The sequence below is a fragment of the Monodelphis domestica genome, chromosome 8 (genome assembly GCF_027887165.1).
Source record: "Monodelphis domestica isolate mMonDom1 chromosome 8, mMonDom1.pri, whole genome shotgun sequence".
NCBI classification, from domain to species: Eukaryota; Metazoa; Chordata; class Mammalia; order Didelphimorphia; family Didelphidae; genus Monodelphis; species Monodelphis domestica.
This window is the reverse complement of record NC_077234.1, coordinates 122,557,247-122,577,151: the sequence shown is the minus strand read 5'-3', so window position 1 is coordinate 122,577,151 and position 19,905 is coordinate 122,557,247. Positions and strand designations below refer to the sequence as shown.

Here is a 19,905-nt window from a genome sequence, read left to right as displayed (position 1 = left end):
TCTATCTCATTGAATGTCCATTTTTCCCACTGAAAGAATATACTCAGTTTTGCTGGATAGGTAACTGTCGGTTATAAATCCAAATCTTTTGCCCTCCTGCATATCATATTCCATTCCTTCCAACCAATCCTTTAAGGTAGAAGCCACTAGGTCCTGATTGATCTTGGTTGTAGCTTCATGGTATTTGAAGGCTTTCTTTCAGGCTGCTTGAAGTATTTTCTCTTTGGATTAGTAGTTCTTAAATTTAACTATTACATTCCTGGAAGTTGTCATTTGAGGATTTCTTTCTGGAAGTGATCTGTAAATTCTTTCAATTTCAGTTTTTTTCTTGTTTGAATATCTCTGGGAAGTTTTCTATGATAATTTCCTGTAATATAATGTCCAAGTTTTTTTTTTTTCCCTTTATCACGTCTTTCAAGTATACATCTGTTTTCTAGGTCAGTTCTTTTTTCAATAAGATATTTCATATTTTTGTCTGTTTTTTTTTTATTCCTTTGATTCTGCTTCATTGTTTCTTGATTTCCTATGAAATCATTAATTTCTAGATGGTCAATTCTGATTTTTAAGACCCGATTTTTCTCTGTCAGATTTTGGTGTTCCTTTTTTAATTGGCCCATTTCTCCTTTCATCACTTTCATTTCTCTTCCCTACTTTTCTTTGGCCTCTCTTAATTGATTTTTGAAGTCTTTTTTGAGCTCTTCCAGAATCTCTGTCCAATAGATATTTTTCTTTTGGACTTGTATGTGTTTGCTTTGCTTTAACTGTCCCGTTCTGTTTCTGTACCTTGTTCTTTGTCTCCATAAAAATTATTTAGCATTAGATGCTTTTTGTTGTTGTTGTTTGCTCATTTTTCCTGTCTAATTATAGGTAGGCTCTATTTTCTAGGAAGTTGGGGTTCTCTCTTAAACTCCAGTTCTTCCTTGATGCTATCCGCAGTTTATTTTCTAGGTTTTTACAAGTTTCAGTTCTTGGAGGATCATGTGATGGTCTGAGAACTGAGAGCTCTGAGAGCCCCCTCCCCCTGATGATCCAATTGACCCTTAAGATTCTGATAGTTTAAAGACTTGCCTTAGCTTTGGTTGTAAGTTTTCGGTCTTACTTTGATCTTGATCAGGTCAGAAACTACTTAAATTATAGCCTGAAGTTTAGGTATGAGTTTTTGATCTTACTGTGTACTTGTTCTAATTGGACACACTCTTAATTGCCCTGTCCTGGTGCTCTACCCTGAGCTTTAGACAAAAATATCTACACACCTCCCCCCTTAGTACTACCAGCCATCCCAAACTGTTATGTCTTCCTCCAAAGCCCAGACTAGGATTCATGGATTTGCTTTGGGCCCACATGGATCAGCTCACTTGAGCCCAGAATACTCTGGGCTGAAACTTTTAACTTCTCCATAGGTTTGAAATTTCAAGGGGTGTGGGTTTGCTTGTACCACTATTTGCCCAGCCAGGATCTCAGGCTCTGATTTTTGACTTGGGCTTAGATTCTGAACCTGCACAGCAGATGTGGGGTAGGGAGGGTGCTGGTTTTGACTTGCTCTTCACTCCTTGCTACAGCCTCCTGCTGGCTCTGCTCCCTTCTCACACCCCTACCCCAGATGTTCTGACTACCTTTTGTGTTTTTCTTTTCTTGAAAGTTGTTTCACTCATACTCCTTGTTGGTTCTTTCACTCCCATATTAATTTTGTGGTGACATTTTAATATTGATTGGAGAGGATTCTCATGGTAACTTAGAGCTACTCTGGTTTATCCCACCATCTGATAATGCCCTTTTCAAATGATGTTATGGTGCTTATTTTATTATTGTTTCTAGAATAAGAGGTAAAAAGTATGTGAGGGTTTAAGGAACTGGCTCATTATAGTGTATTCTACAAATTTTCTCTCAATCACTCTCAAATCAAAAAAGAATTGCCTTAAAGCAAGTATTTCAAAGATGAGTGGCTTAGCATAGTCACTAGAAATTCTGTTGTAAATGGGACAGTCACTAATATTTCTCCAAATCACACAGAGCCAGCTCTTGGTTTTAAGTAAATATTTAAATAATAAATTGAAAATTCCATCCATATGATTTTTCAAGTTTATATACTTTTCAGAAGCCTTTTTGTATCTATTAATATAATCCTGTTATTTTTATGACTTTTATTCTTTTTAGATAAGAGGAATGAAGAGGAGGAATGCTGAACTTTCATTAGTAAGGGGAAAATCCCAGAAAGGAAACTTTCTTTACCAATACAAATTTTTATCTGTTCAACAATTCATAGTCTTAGATTGAGTCATGTGTCAAAGGCAAGGCATGAACTCAAATCTTTTTGTCTCTAAATCTCTTTCTGTATCAACTCTGCCACATTGCTGCCCTTTTTTATTAATGTGATTTATTAAAAATTTACTGATAAAGAAACTAAGGAAAACAAATAAAATAACTTACCCTGAGTCACACAACTAATAAGTTTCTGATATTTGATTTGGACACATCTTTTACTGACTCTAGGCCCAATGCTTTAATTAACTCTATTATGGTGGTATTGTGTCATTTCAGTCATGTCTGACTCTTTAGAACCCCATTTGGATTTTTTCTCTACAAAGATACCAGTGTTGTATCCATTTCCTTTTCCAACTAATTTTACAAATGAGGAAACTGAGACAAACAGGATTAAGTGAGTATCTTAGGGCCACATAGCAAGTGCCTGAAGCAAGATGTGAACTCATGAAGATGAGTTAACTTCCCTCCAGTCCTGGTACTCTACTTCACTGCCTACCTGCCCAATTAATTCCATTAGTTCATAATATTTATTTCTTGAACTCACTATACCTACGTTGAAAACCTAAATCATTTTTACTTGATAGAAAATACAAAATTAGGTAGATTGCCATCTTTTTCTATATGTAAAAAACACATTAATCAAGGTTTATTTAGCATCTGCTTTGTGCTAACCATTGTGCTAAGCACTAGTGATGAAAAGACAAAAGCAAAATAAACTCTTCCCTCAAAAATGTTTTACTTTCTAATGGAGGAAATAATATTGAAATATATAGGAGTTGTCAGCAGATCAATCTCAGATTAACACAGTTGGTTAAGCCAGGAATTGGAGCAAAATTAAACATTTGTAGACCAAAAAAAAATAATAAAAATTTATTTTGCAATAACATGAAATTAATATTCAACAAAGAAACCTACCTGATCTTCATTCAGTCCTAGCTATAAAGCTGTGTTGGCTTTCTGGTCAATGGGTCACCTGTTGTGTCCAAAAAGCACTGATTCTTCTTTTAAATGCCCATAGACTGCTAGGAAACAGCCTAAACTATATTCTTAGACTTCTGAATCCATCAAATTGCAAGACAGCATCTCTGCCATTTAGGAAAAAGAAGACAAACAAACAAGTGATCATTTTTATCTCTGATTTTGATAATCATTATTGTCAACTGTGATAGAGGAATGTTCCAGGGACTCTGAGGGACAGAGCCTGGAGAACATGGTGAGGTTAGCATCCACAGCCGGGGATGGTGAAGGAGGTGTGAAATCTTGAGGGAAGAGGAGATTCCAGAGGGAGACAGTTGATGTCTCTTGCTTGAGAAGCCAAGGATGACAGGCTGATCAGAGATTTCTCTCCTGAGCCATACAAAATCCCTCATTGATCCTAACCACCATTTCCCCCCAAAGACACCAAGAGTTGTGGCAAAACCTGAGAAGAATAAGAACCTGGGAAGAGCTCATGCAGCTCCTGTGACACCCTGAGTCTGGACATTGGCTCTGTGGCGCTAAGACCAGGGGTCACCAGACCCTGAGCCTTTTAGAGAACAGGCTGACAAGCCAGGGTCCCTCCACTTTGGGGGGAGGGAGAAAGATATTTTTAGAGAGACAGACAGTGACTTCCTTTACCCTCTTTCCTATAAATCCAACCTGCAGACAGCTTGTTTATCTTACCCTTAATCACCATTTGTTAGAATAAAGTGTCAGTTGTCTTAAATTGACTTCCTTGTCATATTGAAGGGGGAGAGAGCAGATTTCTCTCTCTTTCCCCAAGGGAAAAGATTCACCCATTAATCAGCTATTAGAGGGTAGTAATGGCAGGGTTAGTAGAGAGACATATTTGAAGAAGAGTGAAGGGGGGAATCCATCTCACCCTCCTTATACTTTCTGGGATCATCTACTCTTTCTCCCAAACCAAACCTCTAATACACACACAAAATGCATTTATTAAGAGATAAATCAGGCTGGGCAAAATGCTCTGGAGCTGACATTTTCATGGAAGAGTCAACAAGGACTGTAATACATACATGTAAGATAAAAATGTGGTAGCCTTCAGGCAATCTCTGAGGAAGGCACTTACAGTGGGGAGAGGGACAGTGCATTTAATTGGAGTCAGGAAAGACCTCTTTTCAGAAAGTTTGAGTCTTGAGTGAATTCTGAAAGAAAGTGAGAGAAGCCACCAGAGGAGCATTCTGGCAGGGTATTTCAATTTAGGGAAAAGCCAGAGAAATAATCTGCTCTCTGGAGATGGAGTGTTATATATGATAAATAATAAAGAGACCATGGTCACTTGATGAGAGTGAAAGGAAGTAAGAAAATTCTAGAATGAAGATAGAAAGGATTAGGATTGAGGAGGGTTAAAAAACTTAAAAAGAGGCTTTTCTATTTTGATGTTCCTCCCTTTTTTCCTGATTAAACAACATGTCATGATAGATAAATAGCTGACCTTATTGTCAGGAATGCCTGAGTTTGTTTGAATCCTATCTTTTGATACATAATGGATGTCAGTTTCCCTGGACATCACACAATCTCTGTTCTAGGTAATTTTCTAAGAAAATAAGTGGTACAGATGTCAACCTTCATCAGTCAAGGGAATTTCTTCCATTAGAAGTTCCATTTACCTGTGAGATCACAAATTTAGTCTCTAGCATTATCCCTATGCTGATGGCATCAATTTAATTGGTGTTTTTTCAAAAAGCAATTGTTTATTGAGTTTTTTATATATTTTATTAATTTGGGGCAGGATTGCTTATTTTGTTTTGTGATTGTTTTTATATATTGATATAATCAATCAATTCTTTTCTATATAAACCCTTTTTTATTTCTTACTGTGTTCAAAAGTAATAATTTTCATCTGAAAACTATATTGATTCCATTTCATGGGTTATGGATTCTATCTATCATTTTGCTGTATTTAATTTGTTATTTCTATTTTGGAAAATTAATATTGAATTGTTTTTTTTTAAATGGTTCTCCATTTAGCTCCCTAGAACAATCTGATTTTAAAGCTTAAACAGCCCACCCCACCCTCCAACCCACCCAGGCTATGAAACTGGATTGGATCTTCTCCTCTTTTGTCTAATCTTTTACAAACAGGGTTGAGACCAGCTCCTTATTAATCTGTAAATATTCTATTGGGTGATTAGATCAGCTCTAGATGCCTTGGTGGTCCAGCTTCATGGTGAGGAGGAAAGAGTGTGTTGGCATACTGGTTAGATGCTCCTCTTCCTGTGATGAAGTCCTAAAGAAGGAGCTGAGGTCTCTGAGTTTATTTCCTGTGTGACTATTCTCAGTCAGAAATGTCCTAGGGAGAAACTGAGTGATGACTTCAGAATGTATCTATATTGGCTTATACCATTGAAGTAGGCCTTTTTTTTTTTTTAGCTCACCTGCTCAGCTGTTTACCTGCATGCTTTGGACCCTTTCTCTGACCCAACTGTCTTGCCTAACTGTTCAGTTGCTTAAGCTTAAGGTTTTGCTCTCACTCTCTGACCCAGCCTGACTGCCTGATTCACATCCTCCTCTCTCTTGAGCCCCCACCTTCTAAGGTGTGAGAAAGTCCATAAGAGTTAAATAAAACACAGCATCCAGAGAATTTCATTCATTCATTACACTAATGAATTACATTCATTAATTCAGATATTCAACAATTATTATTTAGTTTCTCCATATTTTCTTTAGCATTTTATTATGGATTATTATTTTATTGCATATTAATCCATACATTGTTTAAATTTTCTGATTTTTAAAATATCTTATAAATTTCAATGTGCATTAAAATATAATTCATATTGTGTGTGTATACTGCAAGCATATTTGAAATATAGACATAGATATATTTCCCCCTTTCTATTCAAGTTTCATTTATCTATCAAATCAAATTTCTACAGAAATATATTTGTCTATAATTTCTTTCTTAAATGTCTTTTGTTTTATTCATTTGTTGTATTATATTGCTGATATCTCTCACAATTTATATTTTATCTTTTTTGCTATGCAATTAATTCATCTTTTATGAATTTCATCACTATGTCATTTGGTGGAGAGAAGCTTAATGACATTTCCTTTTTGCCTATGGTATCTTTAAGCAAAATACAATTCCATTTTAAATTTACTTTATTAAATTTGAATTAGAATTAAGATTTTAAAAGATATGTCATTTATGCATACTGAATTTTCTGGAATTGCATGTAGCATGGTAAGTTTTTTTTTAAATTAATAAAAATCCTACCATTTGGAGTCAATAGGTATTTAAGGTTATTAAATACCTATTTTTTATTAGTAGCCATGTTTATTGTTTTTACATTTAAAACATTCAATGATTTTATTATTTATTTTCAGGGAACTCAACAGTATATCACTGCTAAGTTTTACTCATCTTTTTAATTATTTTTTATAAGACTATAATTCATTATTGTTATTACTCACGATTTCCAACCTTTAGTACATATAAAGAACTCAATAAAGTAATGCATTTTAAATATCATCTCCTTAAAATTTTCTCTTAAAATGACTTCTACTAAAGACTAATTCCTCTGTCTTTATTCAATTTTATATGGAAATCAAACTTGTATTCTTCTCTCTCCTGTTTGTTTCTTGTTATAACTACATCTTTAAGGAGCTACCAATTGCCTACTACTAAGATTTTTAAAAATCCTTCTATAGCACTTGCCCTAAGATAATCATGCATATGAAAAAGTCCTTACAGTCCCTTACACTGGTTTAATTGGTTCCTTCCTTCCATAAATTTCTCAAGTTCAAATAAATTTTTAAATGACTATGTTTGTCTTCATAAAGAATGCTTTAGTGGGAAGTTGATTTTAAAATTGTCCTATATCACCTTTTCATATGTCATATTCCAGTGAATTATATTTGATTAAGAAAAAAATGTTAAATTCATAAGGTTAGATATCATCTCACATCCATCAGATTGGCTAAAATAACAAAAGGGCACAAAGAAAAATGCTGGAGATGTGGAAAACTAGAAATACTAATACACTGTTGGTAGAACTGTGAACTGATCCAATCATTTTGGAGAGCAATTTGGAATTACTCAATGAGAGTTAGAAATCTGTATACACCCATAAACCCAGAAAAAGCATTGCTGGGTATATTTCCCAAGCAGATTACATCAAAAGGAAAAGAACCTGTATGTTTAGGATATTTTTATCAGCTTTCTTTTTCATGGCAAAGAACTGGAAATTGAGAGAATGCCCATCAGTTGAGGAATGGCTAAACAAATTGTGGCATAAAAATGTGATGGAATAGAATGTGCCATAAGAAATAATGAGCAGACTAATTTTAATAAAACTTCGAGAGATACATGGGATAATAAATAGTGAAATGAGTAGAACCAATAGAACATCATAAACAGTTACAGATTTAATACTTGAAGAGTAAATTGAAGATGCTACCTCCAGAGAGTAAACTATGACATAGTTTGTATAAACACATCTCTCTCCCTGTTGATGTCTTTTGTGATGTGAGGAGTTTGGGAGGGACTGGGACACTTGTGAATACATGCTATTAATAAAAGTAAAGAAAAATAAAAAATAAATTTTAAGAATAATGATGTCTCATAAAGTGACTCCTTTGCTCTTGAAGGTCATGCATATGGAACAAAAATTATGACAAGTCTTACTAACCTAAAAAAGTTTCAATTATAGCCCAGATAGGGAGATTGTATTTTGTCATCCAAGGCACAAACTAGCCTCATTCAGAATGAATATAACCAGGTTGGTAACAAGGTGATTAGTTTTTTGGACAAAGGAACTCTCTAACTGTATTGAATAAGAGTTAAAGCAAGTCTAATCTGTGTTAACAAAGATATTTCATATATGGTTACATTGAAGAATTGTAAATATTGATGCATCCTATATTGCAGAATTATAAATATTGATGCATCCTATTATTTTGAAATACATTATTGGATCCAGAATTGTTCAAGTAGGAGAACTTTTAAATTTAGCAATAGTGAGGAATAGCAGGAGATCAGGCTGAGTGCTATACTTCCCCACAAAAGGTTAAAGAAATACCAGGGAATATAAAATGGATAATTTTGATTACAGTATAATTATTTTCCCCACAAAGAAAACCAGTGCAATCAAGATTAAAAAGCAAGCTCCAAACTGGGGCTAGGGGGAGAATTAAACCAAATTTCTCCCATCAAGACCTCAAGAGAACTGAGTTAAATTTATAAGAACACATGTCATTCCCTAGATAATAAATGGTCAAAAGATATGAATAAGTAGTTTTCAGATAAAGAAATCAAAGCTATCAATAGTCATATAAAAATGCTCTAAATCACTATGTATTAGCGATATACAAATTAAAAGCACTCTGAGCTATCACCTTACACCTATTTGATTGGCTAATAATATAGAAAAATAAAATGACTAATGTTGGAGGGAATGTGGAAAAATTGGGATACTAATGGATTATTGGTAGAGGCATGAACCTGATCCAGCCTTTCTGGAGAGCCATTTGGAATTATGCCCAAAGGGCTATAAAACTCTGTATACCCTTTGACCCACTGCACTACTATTACTAGGTCTCCCAAAGAAATAAAAAAAAAGGAGGAAAAAGGACTTGTTTGTGCAAAAATATTTATAGCAGCTATTTTTGTGGTGGCAAAAAAAATTAGAAATTGAAGGGATGACCATCAATTGAAGAACAATTGAAGAAGTTATAGTAGATGAATACCATTGTACTATATTAAATGATGAGCAGGATGGTTTCAGGAAGAAAAAAACAAACAAACAGAGACTTACATGAACTGATGCAAAGTGAAGGGAGGAGAATGAGGTGAACATTGTACACAGTAACAGCAATACTGCACAAGGAGCAACTGTGTATGATTTCATTATTCTCAGCAATAAAATGATCCAAAACAATCTGAAAGAACTCATGAAAAAAGGCTATCCATCTCCAGAGAAACAACTGGTGGAGTCTGAATGCAGATGAAAGCATACTATCTTTCACTTTATTTTGTTAATGCTTTTATATACCTTCATCCACAATATGATGACTATGGAAATATATTTTGTGTGATAGCACATTTACAACCTATAACAAATTGCTTAACATCTCAAAAACTTTTGAAAAAAAGAAAGTCTGTTGGGTAGTTTTTTTTTTTTTTAAGATCCAATGGGAAAACATGGACAAAAATCAAAATAGGTTGAAGAAACTCCTATACCATTGTAGATTGACACCTTCTCAACAACTTATGATCTTAGAAAGTTGACTAGAGAACATACAGATCAAGTGATTTGGTCATTGGTCAGTCAGATAGTATATGTTTGAGGGAGGTCTTAGACCCAAATCTTCCTAGCTTTGAGATCAACTGTAGCCAAAATACCACAATACCTGTCTAAATATTTATTACTTGACAATCCATGTTTATAATATAATTGTGTGATAAACTCCCTTAGCATTCTGGTTGATCTTCTAGAACCCTTCTTAAAATAATGTTCTAAAATACATAAACTAAAATATGTAGGATTTCAAAGGAAACTAGTCATATTGAAATGTAGTTATCAAAATATATGTATTTTTTTTAATTCACAGTCCCTAGTTCAAGAACTCATTGGGTTAACATAATAGAGTGGTAGGAAGAATAAAGATGAAAAAGATGAATGCCACTGCAAAGATTTGAACAAAGGTCCTTCTCATCCTACCTTGAGGAGGCAATGAAGTACCTTATTAAGAATCTTAAATTACATAAAGAATTATAATGAGGATAGTGACTTTTTCACTAAGGATGGAAAACATGCTGTGAATTGTACCAACACAGACTTAGTTGAGACATAATAAATATTTCCTGGCATACCTGAATTATTCAGGGATATTGATTAATCTATCTACTTGGTTACTAGTCAAGGATAGCATACACTATATTTTTTTCATTTTTATTCTTGTCCCAAAATTGGGTGGCCCAAGTGACTTTCAAAATTCTCTTAGCCTCTGTGAATCTATGGTGAAAGGAAGTATTGAGATATGAAATTACCATTATGGTTTTCATTTAAAAATGTATTTTTCTCAGATTTTTTTCATGGTAATAGTGTATTCTAGACTATCCTTGTTGCTTTTTGCATTATTGATGATTTTTACTTTCAAAAATCACTATTAATAATGAATCAAATTCATTATTTACAGATTTTGGCTGACCTTGAAAACCATGCTTTATTTAAAGATGACCTAGAATGTCAAAAACTGATTCTGGAAGCCATGAAGTACCATCTATTGCCAGAAAGAAGAACATTAATGCAAAGCCCAAGAACTAAACCAAGGAAATCTACTGTTGGAACTCTATATGCTGTAGGGGGAATGGACAACAACAAAGGTATACAATTCTAAAATTTCAAAATTGTTATTTTTTGTCTTTTTAAGAAATAATTTGCCATATGAAAATTTCTAAAATATCAACCAACCATAAGTAAAATCTCAGAGATTTTTCTCCATAGTTTGAGGATAAAGATTTGTGAAAACACTACTTTCTCTCTTGTACATCATCTTTTCCTGCTTTTTTCACATACCTCTATATTTTACTAATAAACAAGACATGATTATGAATTCTTTCTGTTTACATGCTTTTAAAAATAATTTATCTGAGAAAAGGATATTAAACATATTTGTAAGAAAAAAGGGAGAAAATGCACAAATGCTTTTATATGTTAATTGTTGTATTGATGTTATTTATATCATTACCAAGGCTTAACTATATTTCAGAATATGGAAATACTATAATCTATCAAAGAAATTCAACAGGTGAGGTGGTTCTATATTTTAAAATATTAAAGCTGTCAAAAAGTAGAGTCACCTATACTGAAGACCTATAGTAAAACCTCCCGAGATGAGCTATAAAGGCATTCTGCATAGGAAGAATTGGCTTTTGTCTCCCTTGACTTCCCCATTAATTTCAAATTTGCTTATATCTTCTCATATTTCTTTTCATTTAATGTCAAACTTTGGGAGAATTAATTTTCATTTTCACAGATGAGGAAACTCCCCCAAAACATGTAAGTCAGCAATTTAGAAATTTAGTGAATTGCCTCATATGTTTAAGATTGATGTCCATGGCTTGGCAGAAAATATATGCCAGAAATAAAACTTAAATCTAAGTCTTTGTGAATTAAAGTTTCAAGTAATTCTAAATTCAAATTCACCTCTCCATAATGTCTTGCTTCCAATTAAAGTAGCATATATTTATTATTTCTACTTCCTCACCTCCTACACACACCCTGTTGTTTTGGCATCTTCTTTAGTGAAGTCTCTGTTATAGTTTCCAAATGACCATATACTGTTCAAATATAATTACTTTCACCTCCTCAGTTTTCATTCTCCTATATCTCTCTCCACCATTTTATGCTGTCAACTATGCCCTTATTCATGATATTGTTCTCCTTTGCATTTCGCAACATTCCATTAACCTGACTCTCTTCTTTTTTAATCTGACTGTTGCATGTCTTTTTTTTTTGTTTGTTTCTTCATCCCCCTGTAGCCTATACTTGCCCCTCCAAAGAATATCCCCTTCCTTCTTTTTAATTCTCATCTACTTTGCATCATGGATAAAAAAAAAAAAGTTATTTTTCTTTCCTTAGAACTGTCCAGTATTTTCCATATGATTATTGCTATTTACCTCCTTTCTTGACTGCTTTTAACTTTATTTAGAAAGGAATTTTGAAAATTGTCACATTTCAAAGAAAAGACAATTTTGCTATGATTTGCTATTGTTTTCCAAATTCATATAATCAGCACTAATCCCATCTCCTGAACTACAGACCATTTCTAAGTACCTACTGGAAACTTCTAACTATATGTTCCACGATTTCTCAAAAAACATTTCCAATATCAAACTTCCAAAATTGTTTTTCCTCAGATATTTCTCATCTCTTGTTGAAGATATCCACATTTTCTCAGTCACCATTTTTAAGAGTCATTCACACCTCTCTGCCTTCCCTTTGATATCCAATTAGTTGTGTTGATTTTAGCCCTGAAGTATCTCTTGGATCTTCCCCTTTCTTTTCATTCTTGCTGTCAGAACACAGCTCACCCAACTTAATTGGACTTTCTACTTGTAACCTTCTCCTGGTATAAAATATTGCCATGGTAATCTTCAAATTTGCCTCAGATTGCATTAATCTTGTGCTCAAAAGCCTTTAATTGTAACTAATTGCCTAAAGAATAATTTAAAAACTTTCATGTGATTTTAAAGTGATTTTAAAGTGTTTTTTAAACTAATATGTAGTTTTTAAAAAGCTAGAGTGATTGGATTCTAGCTTTAATCCCCTTTTTTAAGATATGTTACCTAATATTGCCTTTGATATGCCCTCTGCTCAAGCCCAGAGGAAGTTTGAACTAGGGTTGTTTTTTTTTTTCCCAAAAATTGCATGTTGATACAATTTTAAGTAATAGTTTTCTGATATTTTACAATCCAAGTTCTCTCTCCCTTACTCCTTCCCAAGAAGGCAATAATATATGATGTAGGTTGTACATGATTTATCATTCTATACAAATTTCCATATTTGTCATATTGAGAAACAGAACACATATTGTTTATACTAGAGAAAAAAAGATAGTGAAAAATGTTTTTATTTTGTTTGTTTGTTTGTTTTGGACTTGCTCTTTAGGCATAATCATCTTTTGGCCAAAATAAGAAAATCAATCTCTATCTAAATATTGACTTATTTTCACTACATATTAATGATGTGCAAACATTTATATAAAATAATAAAGGCTAGTGGTTTATAAAATTCAAATATTTATACATTTATGTATGTACACATTTATACACACACCCACATATACATTACTTCTTTTACTCCTAAAATGGTCTAACGAGGTCAGAACTATACATATTTATTTATATTTTCATTTGTATATGAAGAACATGGTCTAAGGAGGTCAGAACTATAGGCAATATTTCTATTTTCATTTGTATATAAAGAACATGAACTTTGGAGAGATTAGAGACTTATGGTAACCAGTGGAAGATCTAGAATTTGAAACAATCGTTTCACAGAAGTGACTAGAGCTCAGATATAGACCTCTTATATTCTCTCACCCACTTCTTTCCCAAAGCAGAATCCCTATTGGATTGTTTCAGGTAAACTTTCTCTATTTGATAAACCTCCTCACCCCATCAGGGCTTTTTGCTGACACATTTTCCCATCCACCTTTCCCTCATGGCCAATAAGTGCCTTCTTCAGTAGGAGAATTTTGCTGCCTTCAGAGGGGGTTAAATGACTTGTTCTGGGTCACACAGCTAATAAATGTCTGAGGCTGGATTTGAATTCAGTAAGATTTTACTCCAGGCACACTATCCAGTTCATTGCTTAACTGCCATGTAGTCCCATCAGCTAGGAACTAATCTAATCTCCCTTGTGCCTCGCATGCACATTTTAGACAGACTTCTGGAGATGTTAGAGGATAAAAGGGCTTGGCCTGCTATAATACAGGGAGTAAGAAAGATTAGGATAAGACTGAATAACTAAACAAGATCTGATCTGGGAAAACTATAACAAAATTATCATCCACTTCATTTCTTGCATTATTCTTCAGAGAAGAAAGCTGATAATATTTTGAGTTGGTTAAAATACAGTAGAAAAATTAAGGGCATGGTTGTTCCCCGATTTACATAACAAAGGCAATGAATTAAATTTGGAAAATGGAGGGTAATGACTTTGCCCTTTTAATTTTACTTTTGTTCTTTTTTTTATTTCATTTATATACCAATCTAAGAAGTCTTTGCTAGTGAATAGAGTTTCAGAAATTCAGCCTACACACTGCTTCTGTTTTGTTTGGTTTTATTGAACTTTAGAAAGAAATCTTTTAAGGGCACAGGATTCCCATTGTGATTTTAACAGGATTTTCATGGAATTTTCCAACCATAAGTCATATAATTGGGACAAGCAGACTAAAGCAGTCAAAAGAATAGACTTAATCTTACTTAAAAGGAAGCTAGCTGACTTTTGTCTAGCTGCCCTTTGTTTTAGGGATGTGATGCTGTCAGCCTTCTCTTGTCAAGAAGATGCTCTCTAGTAAATGTACCTTAGTGGTTGGGAGTCTAGATGTTCCCAAAGGGTCAAATCTCAGAAGCTGGCAGCAACAAGGGGGGTTTTATCCAAGTGACTGATAAAAAATATTGAATAGAATGGAGGTAAAGAAACAGCCCTGGAGCTTGACATTAAAGGATTTTTGCCAGGTTAATGTTTCCTCGTTAATCAAATAAAGTGACACATGTCCAATCAACAGAGAAATGCACAGTATGTGTAATATATTCAGAAAAGAGGAATAGGATGACCTGATCAGATCAGAGAACATTTGCACCCCTGAAGGGCTGAAAGTCTGATTTGCCTTATACATACTCATTCCTTGCTCACACCTGCCCTCTGCATGTATTCCAGGTACATAGCCTTCCAATCGAATTCCTTGGTTTCCATATTTCCTATTTGTATGCTTAGTAAATGAGTTCTTGAATTCATGCCCCATGGTTCCTTCTGTTTTTCTAGGTGTGTTAATTAATATGTTATTACTCTGAGTTTACAACTTGCCCCACCACCTATATTGGGGCAGTAAACCATAGCAGATTGTATAAAAAGTATGTCTTATAGACATGGGTGTGGGAGGATCTCTTGAGTCTCTGTTTGCTGTTCTCCTAGATTCAATGTCATTTGTTTTGAAATAAAACTATACTCTGGTTCATGAAAGTAAGCAGGTCAGTAAGAGTTCATGATCATGGCTTGGTTTGACCAAAAGTGCTTTGGAGGTAGGAAGGATTTTCTGGAGGCTAATCTGTACGTTGGTGACAGTAACTACATATTTCACTTAATATAATCTGAGATCCAGTTTGTTTTTCTGGCAGACATATTTTATTGCTGGTTCATCCTGGACTTTTAGCTGACTCACTCTTTTAAGGTTTTTTTTTCCTTCATTTTTCATTCATATAATCTTCCATCTAATTCTATTGTTCTAATCTTGAATAGCTTTCATTTTTCCTAATATAAGTACCAGAGGTTATTTTTATTCTTATTAAATTTTGGGGGAAGCTGTTGAAATCTTTTTGGGTTCCATATCTTTCATCTAGCACATTATAGACCCATCATATGCTGTTTTCAGATGTGTCAGGCATTCAATATAGGTTTTCATCCAAGTTATTGATATAAATATTGAATAGAATGGAGGTGAAGAAACAGCTTTGGAGCTTGACACTTATAGGTTTCTCCCATGTTGATCTTGCATCATTAATCAGATGAAGTAACAAATGTAATTGCCACTGGCAGAAAATATTTACAGTGATAAAAAGAACCCCCTAAACAGTGATTCCTAAAATCTTTATTTAGAAAAGTTACAAATAAACTCTTATATATAAACAAAAGCCTATAGATTTAGCCAAAAGTTATACAACATTGTTAGCATTTGATTTTTTCTTCTTTTTTGAAATCTATCCCAGTTTGGGACTGCCCATATATTATACTTATGAGAACATTAAATTCAAACTATTATCCATAATTTAAAATTGATGGTTATCTCTCTCTCTCTCTCTCTCTCTCTCTCTCTCTCTCTCTCTCTCTCACACACACACACACACACACACACACACACACACACACACACACACACACACACTTCAAAGCTCCTAATTGCTCAGCTGGCTTTCAGAATCTTAGATTACTAGTATAGCACTCCTCTATGAGCCCAACATCCATTCTTACTCCAAGGTTGCTGGAGGTTAATTTGAACTGCCAAGGGAAGTGTCCTGATTTCCACTGACTTCTTAATGACTTCCCCAAAATTCTTGTCTGGAGGGACAAATATGTTTTAAGTTAGTAGCATTCTATCTGGCTATCTTTATTTTATGTTCAGGTAATTAGATATTATTTTTGAAATGGGTACTGCAGCCTATAAAAAGAATATACATGATCACATGGTGAATTTTTCTTCAAAGTTAATGCTTTTCAGTAACTGTTATTCTTTATAAAAAAAACAAAATTAAAATCCATAAGCTGGTGACTGGCGTTGTGCCTTAAATTATTAATCAACATTAGTAACCAACAGAGTTGGTATTGAAGAGCATGATTAATTTGAAGTTTTAGTTGGCTTGTTGTATTTATTACTTGCACTGATTTAGATTCATACTATGGATATCGATTCATCTTGATCTGATGCAGACCTTTTTTTTTAAACAAGTAAATATTTTAACTTTTTTTTTTCGTAGCATATAAAAAAATCTCACGTGACTTTAGATGAAAGACTAGCCTACCATCCTAGAAAGCAAATCGATTTACTTTTGTATATATCAATCAACCCCTATAGTATTATGATATTTTGACAGAACTGTATGGAATCTAGGAATCATACATTCATTTGGAGGTAAGGACTTTGAAGCTTTCCCAGAGATCTAGATTTAAACATTTCATAATTGTAAATCCTTACAATAGCATGCGAATGATTTTCCTCAAGCATTATAAAGCATGATAACATTTCCTTTGGAAGAACTTGGACTTTGACTGATTGCTATTCATTTGTCTCACTTTAAAACCATATAGGCCAGAGTTACATTTCCCCAAATGCTCTAACATTAATTACCCTTCTGCTGACCTATGGTGTCTACGGTATAAATGATCTCAAAAATTCACAGTTCCATAATGGAAAAAAAAACTATTTAATTCAGCATTATTTTTTTATTAATTAATTTAAAAGTATGATCAAATCTAGCTTTGTTGTTTTTGTAGAATTATATGATTATTTCAGATCTGTGACTTCATGGATCTGTAGAATTCCCAATGTGGAAACCGTGTCCACAAAGTATATTAACTAACTCTTCTATAATATTAGTCTTAAGCAGTTGCCTGGGTTACTGACAAGAATGTTGACTTGCCAGTGGCCACATAGCAAGTATGAGTGTGTCAGAAAGAGAACTGGAACCCAGACCTTTCAGACTTCAAAGTTTTAGCATTGTGTTCTATTTTAACCTGTTTTAACTTGTTTTCTCCAGTTAAGAGTCTATAATTGAGAACATTGTCTCTGACTTCCGGAACTAGTCAGAATTGGAAAGATAATCCTCTTCTTCTATTTTTATAAGAACATAATCCTTAAACGAGAAAAGAGGAGGGATAAAAGGAAACTACTCTAGTATCAATATCAAAATTACAGTATCTAAATCTTTGTGTTTCTCATTCCCAGGTATATCACAGAGTGAAATTAGAGTAACACCCAAACTAAAACTTCCTTGAAAGTAAGAGTGTATCTTTGAGTTTAGATCTAGAGGCTCTTGAATCTGGAATTTTATCACAATATCCCATATATGAACGGCAGTAACAAATATATTATCATTGTATCTTTATATAAATCCTGTGAGGCAAGTTGATGTAATTAAAATTAGTCCCACTTTATTGAAGTAAAAACTAAGGCACCACAAAGTTAAGTAACTTACTCCAGGTCACACATAGCAGAATTCAAGACAGTAACACCATGTTAAATTGATTCTTTTTCCCAAACTCAAAATATTCAGTTTAACTATAACTCCCCAGGAAAAGGGTAACCAGTCAGAAGAAAAGGCTTATATTTGGATGCCAATTGAAAATTTCATGATGTAATAAAATAGGAATAGGATTAGATATTCACTATAGTCACACATAGGTAAATAAAAATAAAAGTCTTTTCCAAGTGTCAAAAGCTGCCCTTTAGATTTACAGTGGACCCAGAGTTTCATGTTTGACATAGCATGTTATATTAATTTATGGTCAGAAAGTCCTACATTTTCTAGGTAATAAGCAAGTCTCATAAGATAAAACTCATAAATAATCACATGTACTTTATAATTATTATAATTATTAGAATGATATTAGAAGAATCAGTGACAGTCTAGTTATGCCAATCCTTAAGAAAGGTTCTATTGGTCCACTATTGAAAACCTATTTCAACATTGCATTCTTTAACTCAACATAATTAAATTATTTTGTTTTCCTCCTTTTCAAATAGTCTATTCATCTTCTCAGGATGAAGTATTATTAAAGCTGAAAGTTAAACTTTTTTCCCAGAAAATTCCTTGGTATTTTATTTTTACAATCACTAAATATAGAGAGGCACGGCCTATTTCATGAACCATTGAGATTGTATAATATAATTTCCTGAGAAAATTTCAGATAATTTTAGCTCCTAATATTTTGGGGAATAATCTAGGTGCAATCATTTTCAGTTTAATAAAGGTTGCCCTAATTTTGATTGTTGCATTCATCTCTTTTAGGACTGCACAATTGAGTTTTATGATTCTACAATTAAAGATGTTATGAATTAGAAAACAACCAGTTCTCAGAAACCATTTATTGTATGTCTCCTATGTTCAAAGTATTACCCTATATCTGAAAGGACTTCAAAAATGGAATGAAATAAAGCAAAGTGACTCATTAGGATCTCAAGTGCTAAAATGCAAACAAATAAATATTGTAAAATGAAGTATTATAAAAACATTAAAAAAGAACAGAATGCTATGAGATCTTTGAGAAACTACTAATAGTAAAGGTTGGGAAGCACTTCAAAAACTGGAAATTGAGGAGAGCATTCCGAGCATAGAGGGAAGTAGTGAAAATGGAAATTCTTGGACAATGGGTTCAGTTGAGTTTTCCTGAAACACAAGTTTCGTGATGGAAGGTGCTGTAACCTAAATTAAACAAACAAGGCAAGAAATCTGATGAAATATTTTTAATACAAAGGTAAGGAGCTTGGACTTTTTTTAAGGGACTAAATTTGTCAGCATGATATTGATATAGTATTATTATAAGATGATAAATATGGTAATGAAAAAAAGGGATTAAAAAGAACCAAGAAGGAAATCAGGTAAATTGGGAAGCTATTGCACTAGATTTTGCAAAAAGGTGTTCTAAATTTGAATTAAGATGGTAAAAATAGGGATATAAAGGAGAAGCCAGTTACTAAAGGCATTGCAGAAGAAGAATTTCATGGGGAACATTAGGGAAAGGGGTAAAGAAAACTTTAAACATGAATAATTATAGGGATTGTGGTGCTGTAAATAGAAATAAAAAAGGAAATCAGAGTTATTGCAGCCACTGAGATGTACTGGACACATAGATTCAAAGTATCAATGAGCCACAGCTGAAATTTCTGAATTTGAAATTTGAATTTCATGTTTGGAGTTTATGAGAAACCAGCCAAAGGGAGAAATTTAGGAGTTACTCATAGACATAATACTTGAATCCATGGACTGTGATGAGATTGCTAAGGGTGAGAGTAAAAACTAGAGAGAAGAGAAAGTAAGAGGGGACTATCTTAAGGTATATTGACATGTAAGAAGATAAGGAAAAGTAGCCATCAAGGAAGACAAACTGAAAGATGTAAAGCCAGAAAAAAATAGTAAATATTATCTGTGCTATAACCCTAGTTTTATAGATGAAGAAACTTAAGTCCCCCCTTGAAGCCAAGCAACCACACAAAAATCAACAAAAGGTACCAAAACCCCAGTGTTCTGATCTCAAAGCCATCTCTGCTTTCCTTTCCCCTCTTTCCTAGCTGTTGAAAAGAGTATATTTAAAAAATAACAGTAAATGAATAGATCTATAAACCATTATTTGATTTGCTACCCAAAACTGTCATGCTTTTTGTCTTTCTTTACTTGTATCCTTCCCCTAAAGGGAAAAA

At 33.5% G+C, this 19,905-nt stretch overlaps 1 protein-coding gene across 1 annotated transcript in view; it reads left to right on the top strand.

The window, feature by feature from the left end:
• KLHL1 (kelch like family member 1) overlaps nucleotides 1-19,905 on the top strand; it is a 588,984-nt gene that overhangs the window by 425,707 nt on the left and 143,372 nt on the right. The window contains exon 6 of the mRNA XM_001362179.4: nucleotides 10,405-10,591. Coding sequence (XP_001362216.1) covers nucleotides 10,405-10,591 — 187 coding nt within the window. The remainder of the gene's footprint in view (nucleotides 1-10,404; nucleotides 10,592-19,905) is intronic.